Source organism: Emys orbicularis, chromosome 1, assembly GCF_028017835.1.
Source record: "Emys orbicularis isolate rEmyOrb1 chromosome 1, rEmyOrb1.hap1, whole genome shotgun sequence".
Lineage (NCBI taxonomy): Eukaryota > Metazoa > Chordata > Testudines > Emydidae > Emys > Emys orbicularis.
In genome coordinates, this window is record NC_088683.1 from 251,009,285 (window position 1) to 251,028,201 (window position 18,917).

Sequence of the window (18,917 nt, forward strand, 5' to 3'; positions counted from 1 at the left end):
TATTATTTTCAGCAAAATTGTAGCCAGAAACCCCAGTGAGAATTTGGGCCCCATTGTAGTAGATGGTGTATAAACCTAAGACAATAGAGAGCTTACAGTGCAACTATGTAATTAATAATAATATCATAATTCTATTTCTAACTAATATGCACTGTGTACACAGGCTTTCCTGTGTGAAAGGAATTAAAAGCATAAAGAAATACGGATGGGATTTTCATTGTATTTGCCTAGTTCTGCTGTCATTAAGTCATTGGTAAAACTCCCATGGATTTTAGTGGGAACAGAGATAAGCCAAGTTTGAGCATTTTTGAAACACCAACCCTGGACTTTTTTGTTTGTGTTCTTTTGCCCTGCTGTTGATAATAACAATACCCCAGTTTGAATGTCTTGCTCATTGCATTGTGTTTTCATTTGATGTTTGCTTTTCTATTTTTCTTGAAAAATTAAAATTGCAAAATTCCTTTGGATTCTTTTTTAATGGAACTTTTCCTATGCAGTCCAGAGGGAGCAGCCCTAAAATTCTTAGCCCAGATTGTTCTTTTCTGTGGGAAAAATCCATGAGAGAGGGCCTGTGGAGAGGAAAACTCTGCAAGGATCCCCTCACATGGCTATGTTGGGACAGGGCCGGCTCCAGGGTTTAGGCCGCCCCAAGCAGCCAAAAAAAAAAAAAAAGCTGCGATCATGATCTGTGGCGGCAATTCGGCGGGAGGTCCTTCGCTCCAAACCGGAGTGAGGGACCGTCCGCCGAATTGCCACCGAATAGCTGGACGTGCCACCCCTCTCCGGAGTGGCCGCCCCAAGCACCTGCTTGACAAGCTGGTGCCTGGAGCCGGCCCTGTGTTGGGATGACAGATTTGAGGTTCTCCTCACCCATAGAATGGAGAGAAGTTACATCCTGAATGTTGAGGATCCCCCAGAGTGTCTTCCAGTTGCTTCCCCCTGCCAGCATCACCTTACTTTGTCTGAATTTTGCTTCAGTCTGCTTGCTCTCATCATGCCCTGGTCTCACGCAGACATGGACAGCCTGACAACTATAGATCTGGGTGTCAACAGCATAATGAACGTACTGCAGCCTGTACCACAGCAGCCCCATATATGCATTGAACAAGAGGGGAGACAAGTTGAAATTCAGTGGTTCTAATAGGATACTATTTTCTTAGGGGATTGAACCCAGGCATCCTGGTGATTCTTGGAATGGGGGAAAGAGCATTCTACTAGCTTGGAAACCTTTCACTCACACAGATATGTACAGTATACACCATTGACTTGATTTCCAGAAGTGCTGCACACCCACTGAAGTTGGTGGGAGCTCTGGGTGCTCAGCAGCTGTGCCAATAAGGCCACATACCAACATCCCTATTATCACAGTTACTGGGCTAACTGTACCTCTGAACCCTCCTGTTCTCTTTGAGTACACCCCCTTTCAGGTGTCAGGCCTCAAGCTGTTACTTTCTTGGGGTGCAATCAGGTGAGTCTCCCACTCTCACACAGGGCCTTGGGCAGCAGTCACCTAATGCTAATCATAGTTACCTCAGCAGGTCTGAGTTATGTTCGGTTCCTGCAGTTCTGCTCCCGCTGGGATAATGACTGTAGTATCCAGCGGCCAGACAACCTCCCTAAAGCAGAGTATTGTTTATTTAGAACCAAAGTGTTTAAGAGAAAATACATCTTAAATCAATAAACCGTCTCTACACCTGCCTCTCATTCCTGGGAAGGCCCCAACTGCTTCAGAAACTCCTACAGGAGAGTCAGTATTCCATGACAGACTCTTCTCCCCAGAAACAGCTCACTCGCAACTCCCTCCAGAGTCCCTCTCTCTCCAGAGAGTGTCCTTATAACTGGTTAGCATCCATTTGGCCTCTAGGTGCCCATCATTGGCAAAACAGCTGTGTAACTTTGGGCTGGAGCCTAGGGTTGCCAGGTGACTGGGCCGTTAAAAGTCCGGTCAGCGATGCAGCAGGGCTAAGGCAGGCTCCTTGCCTGCTGTGGCTCCGGGTGGCTCCAGGAAGCAGTGGCATGTCCCCCTGCCCGGCTCCTACATGTAGGGGAAGCCAAGGAGCTCCGCACACTGCACCTGCCCCAAGTGACGGCTCCGCAGGGGCGGTGCCTGCGGACGGAACAGCATGCAGAGCTGTCTGGCCACGTCTCCGCATAGGAGCCAGAGGGGGGACATGCTGCTGCTTCCGGGAGCTGCTTGAGGTAAACGCCACCTGGACCCTGCACCCTGGACCCCATCCTGCACCCCAACCCCCTGCCACAGCCCTGATCCCCCTCCCACCCTCTGAACCCCTCAGTCCCAGCCAGACCACCCTCCTACACCCCAAACTCCTCATCCTCAGCCCCACCCCAGAACCTGCACCCTCAGCCGGAGCCCTTATTCCCCCCCCACACACACACACCCTTACCCTCTGCCCCAGCCCTGATCCCCCTCCCACCCTCTGAACCGCTTGGTCCCAGCCCGGAGCACCTTTCTACACCCCAAACCCCTCATCCCCAGCCCCACCCTAGAGTCTGCACCCCCAGCTGGAGCCCTCACACACCTACTGCAGCCCAACCCCCTGCCCCAGCCTGGACCCCCCTTCCACACTCCAAACCCCTCATCCCCAGTCCGGAGCACCCTCATCCCCCCACACCCCAACCCCCTCCTCCAGCCTGGAGCCCCCTCATTTCTGGCCCCACTCCAGAACTTGCACCCCCAGCCCAGAGCCCATACCTCCCTCCCACACCCCAACCCCCTGCCTCATCCTGGAGCTCCTTCCCATACTCTGAACCCCTTGACTCCACCCCGAGCCCCCTCCTGCACTCCAAACCCCCCATCCCTGGCCCCACCTTAGAGCTGGAGCCCTCACCCCCTCCTGCATCCCAACCCACTGCCTCAGCCTGGAGCCCCCTCCCGCACCCAGAACTCCTCATTTCTGGATCCACCCTGGAGCCGCACCCCCCTGCCAGAGCCCTCACCCTATCCCACACCCAACCCCCTGTGCCAGCCCAGTGAAAATGAACAAGTGAGTGAGGGTAGGGAGAGCAAGCGATGGAGGTGGGGTGGACTGAGTGTGGGGCAGGGCCTCAGAGAAGGGGTGGGGCAAGGGTGTTCGGTTTTGTGCGAGTAGAAAGTTGGCAACCCTACTGGCGCCTGGAAATCATCTTCACCATTAATAGCACAGCCATTGTCTTATAACGGCCTCCTGAGTGTTTGTTGGAAAACGTCTTAGCTACAGACATTGTATTGCCTTCCTGCTTTTGTTCCCAGCAGCCCCCTATTGCGCTAGATGAATATATTCATACAGGAAAGTCTAATAACGCAATATAGGTGTGTACAGTAACTCTGCCTTGCCGACCAGGCCACATACAGTGTACAGTATTCTTAGATTATTACAGAGCAGCTCTATGGCCACCACACCTACTACCTAGACAGGCTGCGAGCAGGTCTGCTGCTGTAGAGAGCCAGGAATCTCAAGCCTCTGGCAGCCATCTTTTCCAGTTAAAGGATGCCTAAAAATGGATGTCCATAGCATTCCATAACTCAAATCATTAGTCAAAATTCCCACAGATTCCATGGGAGTGGTAAGCAGTACCAAAAGGACAGGGAATAGAAGATGTTTACAAACTATCACTCTTTTTTCTCTCTCCCATACACACTTTCCTCCTCATGTTCCTACGTCACCATACCAAGCAGGAAGTGCTGGGCACGTTACTCTGGCAGTTAGGGCCGTGCAAAGGGCAGAATAAAATGGTTCCAGTGGAACTGGGCCTAGGCCCATAAAAGGTCTGAGGTTTTGTGTTTTTTTTTTAACTTCTTGCTCTTTTCTTCTGTCATGGGGGGCCTTAACCAGTGGTGAGCTGGAGCCGGTTCCCACCGGTTCGCAGGAACCGGTTGTTAAATTTAGAAGCCCTTTTAGAACCGGTTGTTCTGGGACAACCGGTTCTAAAAGGGCTTTTAAATTTAAAAAAAGCTCGGGCAGCTGTCCACCCCGTCCCCAGATCACTTCCCCGTCCTCCCCTGAACGCTCCGCCCCCCTTCTCCTCCCCCTCAAATGTTCGCGGGAAGCCTGAAACAAGCAGCAGGCAGGTAAGCTGGGACAGGGGGGGCTCCAGGGAGGCGAGGCGCGGCCCAGCCCAGTCCGGCTCCGGCCGAGCGGCTTCCTCTGGCCCGGCCCCCTGACCTGGCCCCCGCTGAGCGGCCCGACCCGGTCCGGGTCCGGCTCGGGCCCCGCGGCGCCGGTGCCGGTCCCAGCCAAACGGCTGCTGCCCAGCCCGGCTTGGGCCCCGCGGCACCGGTCCTGGTCAAGCGGCTCCGGCCCGGCCCAGGCCCCCTGGCGCCGGTCCTGGTCGGCCCGGCTTGGGCCCCCCGGCGCTGGTCCCGGTCCTGGCCGAGCAGCTCTGGCCCGGCCCGGCTCAGGGAGTTGGGCCCCGCGGCGCCGGTCCCTGACCCGGCCGAGCGGCTCCTGGCAGCGCGGTAAAGGGGCAGAGAGAAGGGAGGGGGTGTTGGAAGAGGGCAGGGGAGTTTGGGGGGTTGTGGGGGGGGAGGATAGGGGTCGGGGTGGTCAGAGGGCAGGGGGATTGAATGAGGGCAGTCAGGAAGGAGCAGGGGTTGGATGGGGCAGTCAGGGACAGAGAGAAGGGGTGGTTGGATGGGGCAGGGGTCCCGGGGGGGGGCCCTCAAGGAACATGGGGAGTTGGATGGGACAGGAGTGTGGGGGGGGGGCATGACCCCCTCGTGGGGTGAGGAGGAGGGAACCTGTTGTTAATATTTTGGCAGCTCATCACTGGCCTTAACCTTCTCTGTTCATTGTCCCAAATGATGTGTTTGGAGATCCTGTCTACTGCCCCAAATGGACAATTCGGGGCCTCAATTAGTGTCTCATGTGGTATATTTGGAGCTGCATTAGTGCCCTGAATGCACCATTTGGAGCCCCTTTTAGGACCCCAAATGGTGTATTCAGGGCCCCCTTTAATGCTTTGTAGATTTCACTGATAGCCGCATCAAAACAGGGGAAAGTATTACAGAGGTTATTTTTAAGAAGTTGAAAAAAAGATGGCTGCAGGGGACAAAGCCATGCTAATGAAGCTAACATGACTGCAGCATATAAAGGTGTTCTGAATTGACTTCAGCAGTCTTTCATCCCATGTGCTGCCCACTCTCCGAGTCTTGTTGGAAAAGCTGCTGCAGTGCTCGTGCCCCAAGTTTTTCTATTTTCTGGAATTGTTCAAAGATTGTTTAGCCTGTTTTCTGCTTCTGCTAGTTGTTGGGATGTATTTAAAGAGCATATTAGTGTTACAGTAAAATGCCAAAGCTTGCAAAGATGGCTAGGAAGGGTAGAGGCGATGCATCTACTATGAAAACATATTGGGGGTGCTCTTGATCCTTTAGCCAATACTAAAGCTTCACACAACCTTATGCCAGAATTTAACCTGGAAACTGATAGCTTGCAAGTGAACATTTCAGAGTTTTCAGTTTTCGGCTTGGTCAAGATGTGGTATACTCTCTGGTCAGAAATCAACATTGCGAGCCAAAGAATTGCAGATTCCAGATCTTGACATTCAAATGACTCGCTGGTTTAGTTGGTGACCTTCAACACCCTCTCAGAATTATAGTGCCTGACCCATAAATCCCTCAATGGCAACTGGTTTACAAGACTATCCTGCTCCTGGTTTGTAGAGATTGATTCACCAAAGAATATCATGTGAGATCTTAAATTAAAGCCAGGTTATGCTGGTCATTAATCTCATTGTGAAATGTATGCACAGATACTACCTAAGGAGTTATATATGTATGTTGAAAATATGTTTCTAAAGTGTATATTAAGGCAGAAGTGACACACAGGTTTCTGCCAGACAAAGATATTTATTCACCAGTCTCTTTCAGGTCACATGTAAATTAAGCATTGTAAGCCCCATAGGGGAAGCCCCATTTACATATGAATTCAGTGGGGGAATGTGAAATCAACAGGGAGTCCGCTCAGCAGAAAATAAGCCAGGAGAGGGTCTTCCTTACTCTGGGGACAAAAAATGAACTTTGGGGGTTATACAGAGAAGGCAAAAGGAAGCCCTTTTTCTCCTGCATCTAGGAAGTAAACGGACAGTTCATTTACATTCATGAAAATGGGATCTCAATCATACATGGTTAAAAATGCTGCAGAAGATGTTTGAGGTGAAATAAACTTATTTAGACTGGAGGATAGCCTGTTAAGTTTAGTCTTGAAAAAGTATGTTATATTTTTGTTTTATATGTAACTTCTTGTTTCGATTATCCTTACTCACTCTCTCTTGAATCTTGAACCTTTGATAATAAAGTGAATATTGTTTTCACTATAAGTATATCTCAGTGCTGTGGTATTATACAAGGAGTTGTTCCTGAGTGAAATTGTTCAAGATGGTGAGTACACTTTTCCCTTGGAGGCAGCAGCCCTGGTATTAATGTGAGTGTTCAGTGGAGATGGGGTTGGGAACTACAGGGGAATGCTTCAAAGTTGTTCAGGGATGGGACTGCACCTATTGTTAATCTTCAAGGCAAAGGAACGTCTGGCAGAGCCCAGAGGAGCGTGTTTGGGTGGCTAACAGACTGGAGGTGTCAGCCAGTTAAGCACAAGCAAGTCTCACTCTCTCAGTGGAGGCAGGAGAGTAACAAGGTGATTCACAGTCCTGGACACTCGGAGAATCACCACATGCGTTTCTAGGTTCATTACATTTAGGGAAGCAGCACCAGGCTGAAATGTTAGGAATATTCACATGGTTCAGAGAGCAATGATTTCAGCACAGGAAATTAATGCCAGGAAAACTTGCAAAGAACAAAAAGTCATCAGATCCCCAAAAAGTTTTTACATGTGAGGTTTTTAACCCCATTTTAGACACCATATTAACACAATTGGATGATAAGCTGCGGAGTTGAAAGAAAGATACTTTGACAGGCAAGAAGCTGAAAAGTCCTACAAGGGAAGACCTAAACAGGCTTGCTTGAAACTTAGCAAGCAGCTACCCTGAGGATTTAAACTCAGAGCGTTTCGAGAATGAGATTGAGCTCTTCACTAGTTTTTGCAAGCGAATCTTTAAGGATGACTTGGAAACAGAGGTGCCCAATAATCTTCTTAGCTACATTCGCAAGATGTGATTTTCTGTAACACAGAAACCAGCACTGTGTATTTTTGGGGCTTATCTGCTCCTGAGCACTTTTAGCCTGGTGTGACAAAGTTCCTCCTCTATCTTGGTGGGTCCTGCGCTTATTGGCAGATTTTCCTGCCTCAGAGATTCACCATGTGGGTTGGGGAACAGCCCAGAGACCTTCCCCTCTGGAAGGGCCCACAGTCCAGGTCAATTGGGAGGTTTGGGGGGAACCCAGGCCCGCCCTCTACTCCGGGTTCCAGCCCAGGGCCCTGTGGACTACAGCTCTCTATAGTGCCTCCTGTAACAGCTGCATGACAGCTACAACTCCCTGGGCTACTTCCCCATGGCCTCCTCCAAACACCTTCCTTATTCTCACCACAGGACCTTCCTCCTGGTGTCTGATAACGCTTGTGCTCCTCAGTCCTCCAGCAGCACACCCTCTCACTCTCACTCTCAGCTCCTTGCGCCTCTTGCTCCCAGCTCCTCACACTCACACCACAAACTGAAGTGAGCTCCTTTTTAAAACCCAGGTGCCCTGATTAGCCTGCCTTAATTGATTCTAGCAGCTTCTTCTTAATTGGCTCCAGGTGTCCTAATTAGCCTGCCTGCCTTAACTGGTTCTAGCAGGTTCCTGATTACTCTAGTACAGCCCCTGCTCTGGTCACTCAGGGAACAGAAAACTACTCATCCAGTGACCAGTATATTTGCCCACTACCAGACTCCTGTACCCCACTGGTCTGGGTCTGTCACACTGGTTACACAGTCAAGCCTGACAGCCAGGCATTATTCTTCATTCTGTCTCTCCTCTGAGTCAGATTTTCTCCAAGTCACCTAATCTCATTTTGATTTTTCTCACCTGTAGAAGAAACAGACTTTAGATCAGTCCTGAATACACCTTTGTTCCAAGTTAATGTTTCCGTGATTGTGCTGCTGCCACAATGCCTATGGTGACCCTGGGGTTGGTATCTGTTTATTAATGGGAGACAGAGGTGGATTAGGGGTATGTGGGGCCCTGGGCCAGAGCAAGTGGGGGCCCCTCCCCACTCTTTCCGCCTGCAGTCCCCTCTACACCCCCGCCTGGTGCTCCTGCCGGGGAGCAGGGTCAGGGCACAGGGGCTTCCCTTGCTTCCCTGCAGGAGCGCTGGGTGGACGGGGTTGGGGCAAGGGGGTGTCCATTTTTCCAGGGGGCCCCCAAATGTCCGGGGCCCTGGGCACAGGCCCCGTTGGCCCAATGGCTAATCTGCCACTGATGGGAGACATTTCAGGCTAGATCCACAAAGGGGACTAGACTCATCAAAACAAGTCCTAATGTTTAGATGCCCTGCTGCTTAGTGGAATCCATACCCCCAAGTTAGGTGCCTAGGCTCCCTATAGAATGTATGGGGAGATCCACAAAAGCCCTCAAGCTGAGTGGGGAGCCACCTAAACTAGCCAATAGGAAATACCAAGGAGCAGGGTGGGTTCTAAGCCCTGCCCTTCAAAGGGATTGAAGGTCCTAAATCCAAACTGAAGTGGGGGGGCTGCTTCTGGTTGGGATTAATAGCAGAAAATCCTCCTCTCCTGGAGCTAGGCACATTAAGCCCTCTCTTGCGAAAATTGAGGAGGGGAAAGTGATGGTGCCACCTCCCTTAAACCTTTAGCCCCCCAGTGGCTAGAACACTCACCCAGGATGTGGGAGACACAGGTTCAAATGCCCCTTCTACCTGATGTGGAGTAGGGCTTTGATGTGAACCCATCTTGAAGGTGAGTGCCCTTACCACTGGGCTATGGGATATTGTGACTGAGTCTCTTTCAGTCTCTCCTGTTGAAGCTGTCCCATGTATGAAATATTAAAACATTCATTGGGCCAAGAGCATGCCAGGATGACTCTATAGTATGGTAGCTAGGGTACTTACCTCTGATGTGGGAGACCCAAGTGCAAGTCCCTGCTTCCGTGCACATTTTGTACAACATGCAACAGCTTCAACAGGAAGGATGGATTCAGACAGACCACCTCCATATACCAGAGATCTACTAGCTAAGTACTTGTACTAAATGCCAATTTTGTGTCTGTGATATCATTACTATCTATCGTGTTAAGCTTAGTGTCAATATGTTTAATGGATGTAAAAGAAACAGCAAATTTTACTGATCAATTTACTATAAATTAAGAGTACAGTCTTTGTGGATGTCCACTAGATGTCACTAACGGAACCTCTGAAGAGTCTATTTACATCTGAAGTGGTTGATTACCAGTGAAGTGAGTGAATACAATTAATCAGGTACTTCAGCTACCAGGTGCCTTGACCACACAGAGTACATGAAGGAGAAAGAGAGGGCAGGAAGAGGAGGCATGGAGCTGGCAGTCCTATCTGTTCAGCATGCTGGGATCTGAACCCTGGGATTCTTTTTACTCTTGTGGTCTTTGTTGAATGAGTTCTGTTCATTATTGCCTAGTTTTCTCTGGCACAAGGAAAACTATTGAGCCTAGAGCAAGTAAAAATCTTCTGGGGAAGAGAGACTATTCCTGAATAATGCAAGGCTGCTGAAGGTTTTTATCTGGATTTCAGAAGCCTGCAAATACTTGTGTCTTCATCTGTACTCCAGATCTTTCTGGTAATTCAAAAACAGAAAGACACATTGATGTTGGGATTTTTACAGTGATAACATGACAGATAATTTCCTGAGGGAATCTTGAGGGCTAGGGTCAGTGCAGACTGAAAGCAGATAATATTACATACATTCATGCATACAGTACATGCTACACATAGTATAAAAGAAAGTTTCAGCCCAATCATGGGCTCTCAGATATTTAGGCGTGTTAATTTTTTGAACCGGTTGCTGTTGCTATTGTCTCTGGAGTGTCCTTTTGCTGCTACTTATTTTGAGTTATCCACCTTGAGCAGTAATTCAACTCAGTACAAGCCTGACCATCATGATGCTGAGGGCTCTGCTCAGGATGAGAGACTGAATGTTTTTACAGTGGATTATAACTATGTGCAAATTCCCTATGAAGTTACACTTTGGATACTTCTTGCATCTCTTGCAAAAATAGGTAAGTAGAAAATGGCAAGGTAAGGTTTTTCTTTTTTGGAAAAAAAATCTTTTGGAGGTATGAAGTTAAAGCAAGCAGTAAAACATGTTTATGGTGAAAGTATTTTACAAATGTATGAGAGAGTTTTTAAATGATTGGGACTGCTTTTTGTATGTACTCTGCTGGAAAAACCAGATGGCTTAGTTACCATAAAGCCAGCTGTGTAGGCATCAGAGAAATGTCATAAATGATAACATGTAAGACCTCTGAAACTGTCCTAAAATTGCTTTTCCATTAATAATAATGTCACACTTTAAAGTTTGCTAACCCAGGACCTTTCTAGGCTACAAGCAAGTTCTGTCTGTCCCAGGGGGAAGCTAGCAGTCTCCCCTCTTCAGCTGTTTCTAACCTTTAAATGTCACAAGATAGCAGTCATAGGTGCAGCATGCAGGATTGAGTATTGCTTATCCTGAACTTCAGGCCTGTTTAATTTTGTTCAAGCTCAGGGGAACTGAAGGAAACATTTCCTTGGAGATATTTTGAAATTGAAATTGGTCGGATGGAATTTTACAGGTTGTCCTGGAGGAGATGGACTAATGGGCAGAATGTAGGCTAGCGGTCAGGGTACAAGATAAATGCAATTTATCACATGAATATAAACACACATTCATACTATATTATTCAAACACACACACATATATATTCTACAAGTATATACATGTTTATGTACAAATGAGAGTGACAGAGAGAATACTATTTGTAGTTTTGGGGCCATATTTATAACAAATATTAGTCATCATGTATCCTATATGTAATATTTTATTATTATTAATTAGCATTTATATATTAGTTCCTCAAGTCCACAGTCATGTTGGGAACCATTGTGCTAGGTGCTGCACAATCATATAGTCCTGCCCCAAAAGCTCACATATAATTTCTGAAAATTCCCATAGAATAGTTGATAGGTGTAAAACCATCATCAAAATCAGCACCAATTTGCATCCTTGTTCGTTAATAGATTCATAGATTCCAAGGACAAAAGCACTGTGATCATCTATTCTTCCATCCTATATAACACAGGCCATAGAACTTCCCCAAGATAATTCCTAGAGCATACCTTTCAGAAAAACCTCCAATCTTGATTTAAAAATTGTCAGTGAAGGAGAATCTATCACCAACCATGGTAACTTGTTCTAATGGCTAATTACTGTCACATAAAAATGTATGCCTTATTTCAATCTAAATTTGTCTAGCTTCAACTTCCAGACATTAGTTCAGATTGTACATTTCTATGCTGGATTGAAGAACACATTATTAAATATTTGTTCCCCACGTTGGTACTTATAGACTAGAATCAAGTCACCCCTTAACCTTGTCTTTGTTAAATTAACTGGATTGAGCTCCTTGAGTCTACCACTATAAGGAATGTTTTCTAATCTTTTAATCATTCTAATGGCTCTTAACCTCTCCAATTTTCAACATCCTTCTTGAATCGTAGACACCAGAACTGGACACAATATTCCAGCAGCGGTCACACTTGTGCCGAATACAGAGGTAAAATAACCTCTCTGCTCCTACTCAGTGGCGCAAGTAGAAATCATTTCTTGCCGGTACTGCACTCATGGGAGGGACACAGGGGGGACACATGACCTCTCCACGTGACCCTCCATGTGACTCTGCCCCGCCCCCAGCCCAGGGCCCCCACACTCTCCCTGTCCCCTCCAACACCCCCCTTACCTGTCTAAAATGATGCTTTGGGCCCATGGTGCCACCTGTATTTCCAGGTCTCATTGAGGATCCAGCAGCACCCCAAATTGAAAACTTCTTAAATGAAAGAAGGATAGGAAGGTCAATCATCCCACTTTCGCTATCAGAGCTTCCCTTATGTCCAAACTAAGCTTCTGCCAGCTTGCCTTTATCTAAGTATTGCTCTCCGCCAGGCACTAGGAAAGCAAAGATGCTGCACCGTCTGGGTTTGATGGAAAAGAGGCATAGAACTGTGTGTGCCATGTACATCTTGATAGAACTACAGCCCAAATTGTTTTATTATTTTCCTCAGCATGACATACAGGAGAGGCAATCAAAATCAGTCTGGCAGAACATGCATGAGAACTGTCTCTAGACATAAGCAATTAATCAAAATCACATTCTCTGATCTCTTGGGGCCAAATCCTGTTCCCATTAAAATCAAAAGGAGTTTTGCTATTGAGTTCAATGGGAACAGGCTTTGACATTTGGAGAGGAAAGAACAAAACCACTCCAGCAAGGGCTATGTTGCTTATACCACAGGTATCAAAGGCTGCTGACTTGTAGGAAGTCAGCAGACATCTGATCGTTATCCATTGCAAGGGAGAAATCAGCAATCAATGAGGCTAGAACAGTCTGTGTACCATATCCAACTCATCAATCCATCTGCAAAGGATCAAGGAATATCAAGGCTCCAGATTACCTTAAAGTCCTCAGTCCCTTGGTTAGAATGCTCCCATTAGTATATGTTCATAGTCCAGAGGCTGAAGCAGGAAAAAGGCCAGAGCAGGAAAGAGGCAAAATGCATATGTTTCCAGGCCAGGGCCTTTTAGATTCTGACAAGTGCCAACTAAAGGGAAATCTGTTCTTACTGTGAAAGACGATGTTTGGAATCACATGGGCAAGTTCCATGTCCATCACAACATCCCCCCCCCCACCCATATTCTAGTTAGAACATTCACAAAAAGTCCCTTGAGTGTAGACAGGCATTTTCCAGGGTCCATTGTGAGCTAAGTGTTCCTTAATGGGCCATTCAACTTGACTTGTCCCTTTATGTGCTGGCTAAATACCTTGTGGGCGTTACCACAGGAGCAAACATATAGGAAACATAGTTAATATTCATAACTCCAGATACCAAGATGAATATACATGCATAGAAATAGCATAATCATAAGTACTAGCTATTTCACCTACATGACTATTCCCAAAAGAGATTCTGAAAAATCACACCATGTACCTGAGACTCTAAGTACCAGCACCATGCCCCACTGGATTTTGTTATCTGTTATGTAACAAAGAGATGGAGCCAGTGACATGACTTCGTTTAACCTAAAAGGGCAAGGTTAATTTTTAGCTGTTCAGGTATGACTGCACCTTTAGTCAGTGAGGGCATACTGGCTGGCACACATTCAGGTTAATGGGCTTCAGTGTTCCTTTGCAGTTAACTTTTTAATGTTCATAAACCTGGTATGTGCTGAGGTGGTTTAAAGCATAACACAGGTTTTTAGGTTTGCAAATCTGGGAACCTCTGCCTTTTTGAAATTTTATTATTATTATTAATTTATTATTTATTATTATTTTTCTGGTCATAATGTGGGAGGGTATCCTTTCTGCTCACTGCTCATGAGGTTATGTATGTGTCTTGTAGCACTCTTCTGAACACCAGTTGGAAGAATTTTTATTTTCAGTAAGTGTGGACTGATTCTATTCCCTTAGAAGGCATGCAATTTGTTCAGGTTCACACTGATTAACAGAGAAAACAATTGGGGCTATTAAACTTTCTTCAAATTCCATAGAAAATTAAGTTCAGCTATATTTTCCAGTACAGTGATGAAATGGGTGTTTGTATATACAAACATGCCTAACTACTCACTTTCCCAAAAAATATGTAGTAGTCAGTCTGTTTATATGAAATATGGGAGTTGGGTGAGGAGTCATTTCAGCATATGTATGATTTATTAGAAGACAAATTTTAAGTAGAACTGTATCCTAAACTGCATTATGATATTGTACCCAAACATTGCAATTCAATGGGAGATTCAACATCCTTTATAGGAACAAAACAGACTCCTGAAACTCTTACCACAAAAGCAGTCCATAGTCATGCAAATAGTCCCATTGTCTTCAATGGGATTGATCAAACGATTAAGGGTTTACAGGATTAGATTCCAAGTTTGCAAATTGTTCTAGATGATACTGACACTGCCTGAGCTGTCAGATCAGAAGAAGCGTCATTCAAATAAAGGTTGGCAGATGTGTGATAACTCTTAGCTCCGTTGCTAAGATGAGGAACATATTTTTAGCAAAGTTCTTGGCAGAATACTGAGGCAGCTGGTTTAAGGTCATCGGTGTCCAGCATTATAATCTTCACTTATAGTTCTCTCACCCACAAAGCTGGACAATGAGGCATTTGTTTTCTTTGTTTTGCTGCTCCAGTTCCAGTTAGCAAAATGCATGTTAGACTAGTTTGGCTGCAAAGAATTCTAGGTACACTGGGGACTACACCTGATTCCTGTCAGGCTGCAGAACAGGGCTGACAAAAGAATCCAAACATCCTCTGGTCAGTGCAGGCAGAGGCATTCCTCTAATGATTTGGACTTGATGTGATGCAGTATGAATGTCATGGATCATTCAGACCAATGTGGAGAAACAGAATCAAAAACACTGTTTAACCACCTTCCGTGTCCCCCTACTCCCCACCCCTCTCCTCTTAAGGACTCCTGACCAATTTAACAGCACAATACATATGCTAACAAACTTAAACAAAGCCTTTGTTTAAGTTTGTTAGTATAAGCATTATGCTGTTAAAGCCATATAAAGAATGAATGCCCTCCCTAGCCATGTTCTGCTTCTTTAAGGAGCAGAGCACAGCACCACCCCCACCTCTGGAGGCAGGAGCTAGCCCCAAGTCTTTCCGGTACCCCATACCCGCTAAAAATCTCTTGCCAGTACTACATACTGGAGAGTACCGCCCTGCTTGCACTACTGCTCTTACTTAAGATTTCCCTGTTTATCCATCCCAGGATCACATTAGCCATTTTGGCCACAGCGTTGCACTGGGACCTCATGTTCAGCTGATTATTTTGTTATCTCAGCAGTGAGTGAGGTCAATGACTGCTAGGTATGGAGACCAATTTCTCTGTTCCACATATGTAGGAATTACTGTACTAGACACATAGCCCATCTAATCCAATCTTCTGTCTCTATCAGTGAACAGAACAAGATATTTCAGAGGAAGGGGCAAGAAACCCCAGACTGTACAATATGGAATTACCTGTTCATAATTCATTGGCTGCTATCTCACTTCTATGGTTGTAAATTGTTCACATCAGAAATGGAAAATAGTGAAACCATGGTCATAAAAATTGCTATTTTTGTAAAAAAAACAACAACAATAAAACAAACAAAAAAACACCCAAGAGATTTTTAGTGGGTACGGGGTACCGGAAAGACTTGGGGCTAGCCCCCCACTCTTGTACGGATTTATGTTAGTGTGACCAAGGGTAGAACTTGGCCTTCTGAGTGCAAAATATTGCAAGTTGGGGAAACATCTGTCTAGAGTGAGGAAGAGTTGGCAATATGGCAGCATGAAAACCTTTTCAACTCAGCTCATTTTCCCATGTTTTATTCAAGGTTTCCATCTCTACCACCGACTGCCAAGCCTCATGCCGGAATGCTGCCTTCTGATAGTTATCGGGGCACTGGTTGGAGCAATCATTTTTGGCACTGATCACAAATCCCCACCAGTTATGACTACCAACATTTACTTCCTGTATCTCCTCCCACCCATTGTCCTTGAGGAGGGGTACTTTATGCCCACTCGCCCCTTTTTTGAAAATTTTGTGTCCATCCTGTGGTGGTCTGTCCTGGGATCCCTCCTGAATGCCTTTGGCATCGGACTCTCTCTCTATGGGATCTGCCAGATCGAAGCCTTTGGTCTCACTGATGTTAACCTGCTGCAGAACTTACTCTTTGGCAGCCTGATTTCAGCTGTGGATCCCGTGGCGGCACTAGCTGTTTTTGAAGAGGCCTCTGTTAATGAGCAGCTTTACATGATGATATTTGGAGAGTCTTTGCTAAATGATGGAATTACTGTGGTGAGTTTGCTTTTGCTGTTCATTTTTTCCTCACATTGCAGAGGCAGAGTTTCTGTTGGTTGTAGAGGAGAAACAGAAGGAACTCCACTGGAAATGCATTTATTTTAGGGTGACCAGATGTCCCAATTTTATAGGGACAGTCCTGATATTTGGGGATTTTTCTTATACAGGTGGCTATTATCCCACACCTCCTGTCCCGATTTTTCACACTTGCTATGTGGTCACTCTAATTTATTTGTTATTGATTGCTGCTGCTGATGATAATAATGTGTATATTTCAGTGGTGCCTAGAGGCTCTAATCAGGGATCAGAGCCCCATAGTGCTAGGCACTGTACTCACATAACACATCCGGATGGTAAACACTGGACTAATTCATTAAAAAAATCCACTGCTTATAGCACTGCTGGAAGTGAGAGGAGAATCATGTCTTGTATTTATTATTCAGTAAACTCTGATCCTGCTCCCGCTGATGCAAATGGCCACACAATAATTGAATCAGTGATGCAGGGTCAGACCGTAAGCGCTGAGAATTTTCTTGGTATTGTACAAGCAAATAAAAGAACTGGTTCTGCTTCAAAGAATTCTGGCCAAGATTTCCAAAGAAGACTAGTGATTTTGGGTGTCTCAAATTTTGGGTGCCCAAATTGAGATAACTTAAAAAGGGCCTGGTTTTCAGAGGGCAGGTGCTCATCTCGTTCTGACCTTTAAGGTCTGTCAAGCTGACTCAAAAGTGGTGTTGGAAGAAAAATAAACAAAACCTGAATTTTTATGACAAAAAAAGGAACGTATTTGTGAAATTCTTTCCCTGGTTTTCAACCAGCTCTGCCAAAACATGAGGCATCCAGAATCACTAGTCACTTTTGAAATTCTGGCCTTAGGACCTGATCTAGCAAAACTCTTCTGTACCTGCTTAACTTTAAGCATGCAAGTTGTCCCACTGAAATCAATAGGACTAATTGTGCTAAAATTCAATCATGGTCTTATTAAATGCTTTGGGTCCTTTTAGAATCTAAAACACAGGAGTCCAGAACACAGTCAAAAACAATTCAGACACTGCTTGAACATCAAGTGCTCCTGGAAATTTGATGTGTTGGAAGACCCTTGCAGAGTTCATTGTTGAAAGTCTTCATAGCCCAGGGTATTTTAGGAGTGATTTAAAAAAGGGAGAGGAGGAAACTAATTTGATCTCTTGAGACCTAATTGTTATGAAATGATCACAGGCTCCTGATTCCCCAGTCAGGATGAAAAGATTTTAAAGTTAATGATGCATGTGATAAATCCTTGCTACTTAAATCTGTATGTACATTGCTTATGAGGTAGCGCACTAATGACTGGTGTCCTTTTGTTATAACAGTAGCTTTTAAAAAAGACACTACATTTTTATCAGGTTGAATGAAATTTTGAATTCTACATTCAGGAAAAGCTGTTAAGAGTTCTGCTGTGTTTGCATTTTACACAAGAAATGGCTATATTGCCATTTCTTATGTAAATATGTGATATTTAAAGTAGAAATATATATAAAATTTACTACTTTAGTGGAAAAAAATCCCTAAAAAACTGGGATTGGAATAATGGTTTGGAAAATATTCCTATTTAAGTGACTGGAGGCCAAATCATGGTCACTTTACCCATTCAAGTTGTGCCATTATCTTCACAAGAACTCTTTGCATGAGAAAGTTCAAGACTTTCATCAGCCAGTTCTTCTACTGCTTGCTATGAGCTGCGTATTAGCAACATAATTGTGTCTACAGAGAGTGGGGAGGTAAAGTCAATGAATATAAATGAGCTATATACATAATGTATCATCTAGGTAAAGATTCAATGAATAATATATTTTGATTTCAGAATAATACAAGTGTCTACTCTGATGCAGCCACTGGAACATATTAAAATCACCCTTTCAAGTTACTCCTGTGTTGCACTGTGCCAAAAACAAGTTTGAAAAGTTTGAGAATAATTTTTTCAAAATTATTTAGCCTTAGAGTAGGTTTGGGCATTTGTGACTGGTTCAAAAATTATTGGTCAATTAACTGGTCAAATATCATCAAATAATACAAAAATGGTCAAATGTTTTAAACCACTAATTTATTAGAAACGTAATCAAAAAGAATAAGACTTCATGTGCTCCATGAAGCTTATCCTTAGATAGATACTTAGGCCTAATCACAAAAACAAGTTCCTTACCTGAGTTATTTTAACACAGAGAAGTGCAAAACACAATGAAAAATGTACTAGAAAATGAAAAAATGGCACCATGATGCAACCAAACAGATAAGTTCCACCTGCACCTGGGAATTCTTGCTGGAATATTTGACAATATTTGACCAGGGTCAAATAATAGGCCGTCAATTGACAGGTCAATCACATTACTTGTCTAGTCAATTGACTGACTTGCCAAGCCTAATGTAGACACCAACAAGAACACCTTACAAAAAGCTGTAGGCTGCCTAACATAACACTTAAACTTATAATCACATAACGATGACCACACCACAACATAAGAGCCATACTCTGGTAATAAATTAACTCAGTCAATACATTAAAACATTTAATAAAACAGTAGAAAAGCCCCTTTTTACCAATAATACTCTCCAAATACTCTCAACCTTCCTCAAAACCTCTATCAAACAAAATCCTTAAGATATTTCTTTTAATCAAAGAATATAAACGTAGTATTATATTGATTATATTATAATATTGATGTCTTAAAGGAAAACTGCAATATAATATAAAATATCTTCTACTCATTGTGACGGGATCCCATGGGTGCAACCTGGACTGTGGGACTGCTGAGCCCTCCAAACCCACCAGGTTGGGTTGTCTCTCACGCTGTGATGCTGATGTCAAGCTACAAGCCTCTGACAGACACTGCACTTACCCAGATATCCACAGGCAAGGACACACCCAACTGAGTTACATGAATGATCTCCCAGACATTCATGAACCATCAATAGGGAAT

The 18,917-nt window shown here is 44.9% G+C and overlaps 1 protein-coding gene across 1 annotated transcript in view; it reads left to right on the forward strand.

The window, feature by feature from the left end:
• Positions 1 to 9,876: 9,876 nt before the first annotated feature.
• SLC9A4 (solute carrier family 9 member A4) overlaps positions 9,877 to 18,917 on the forward strand; it is a 45,487-nt gene continuing 36,446 nt past the window's right edge. The window contains exons 1-2 of the mRNA XM_065414509.1: positions 9,877 to 10,135; positions 15,494 to 15,957. Coding sequence (XP_065270581.1) covers positions 9,877 to 10,135; positions 15,494 to 15,957 — 723 coding nt within the window. The remainder of the gene's footprint in view (positions 10,136 to 15,493; positions 15,958 to 18,917) is intronic.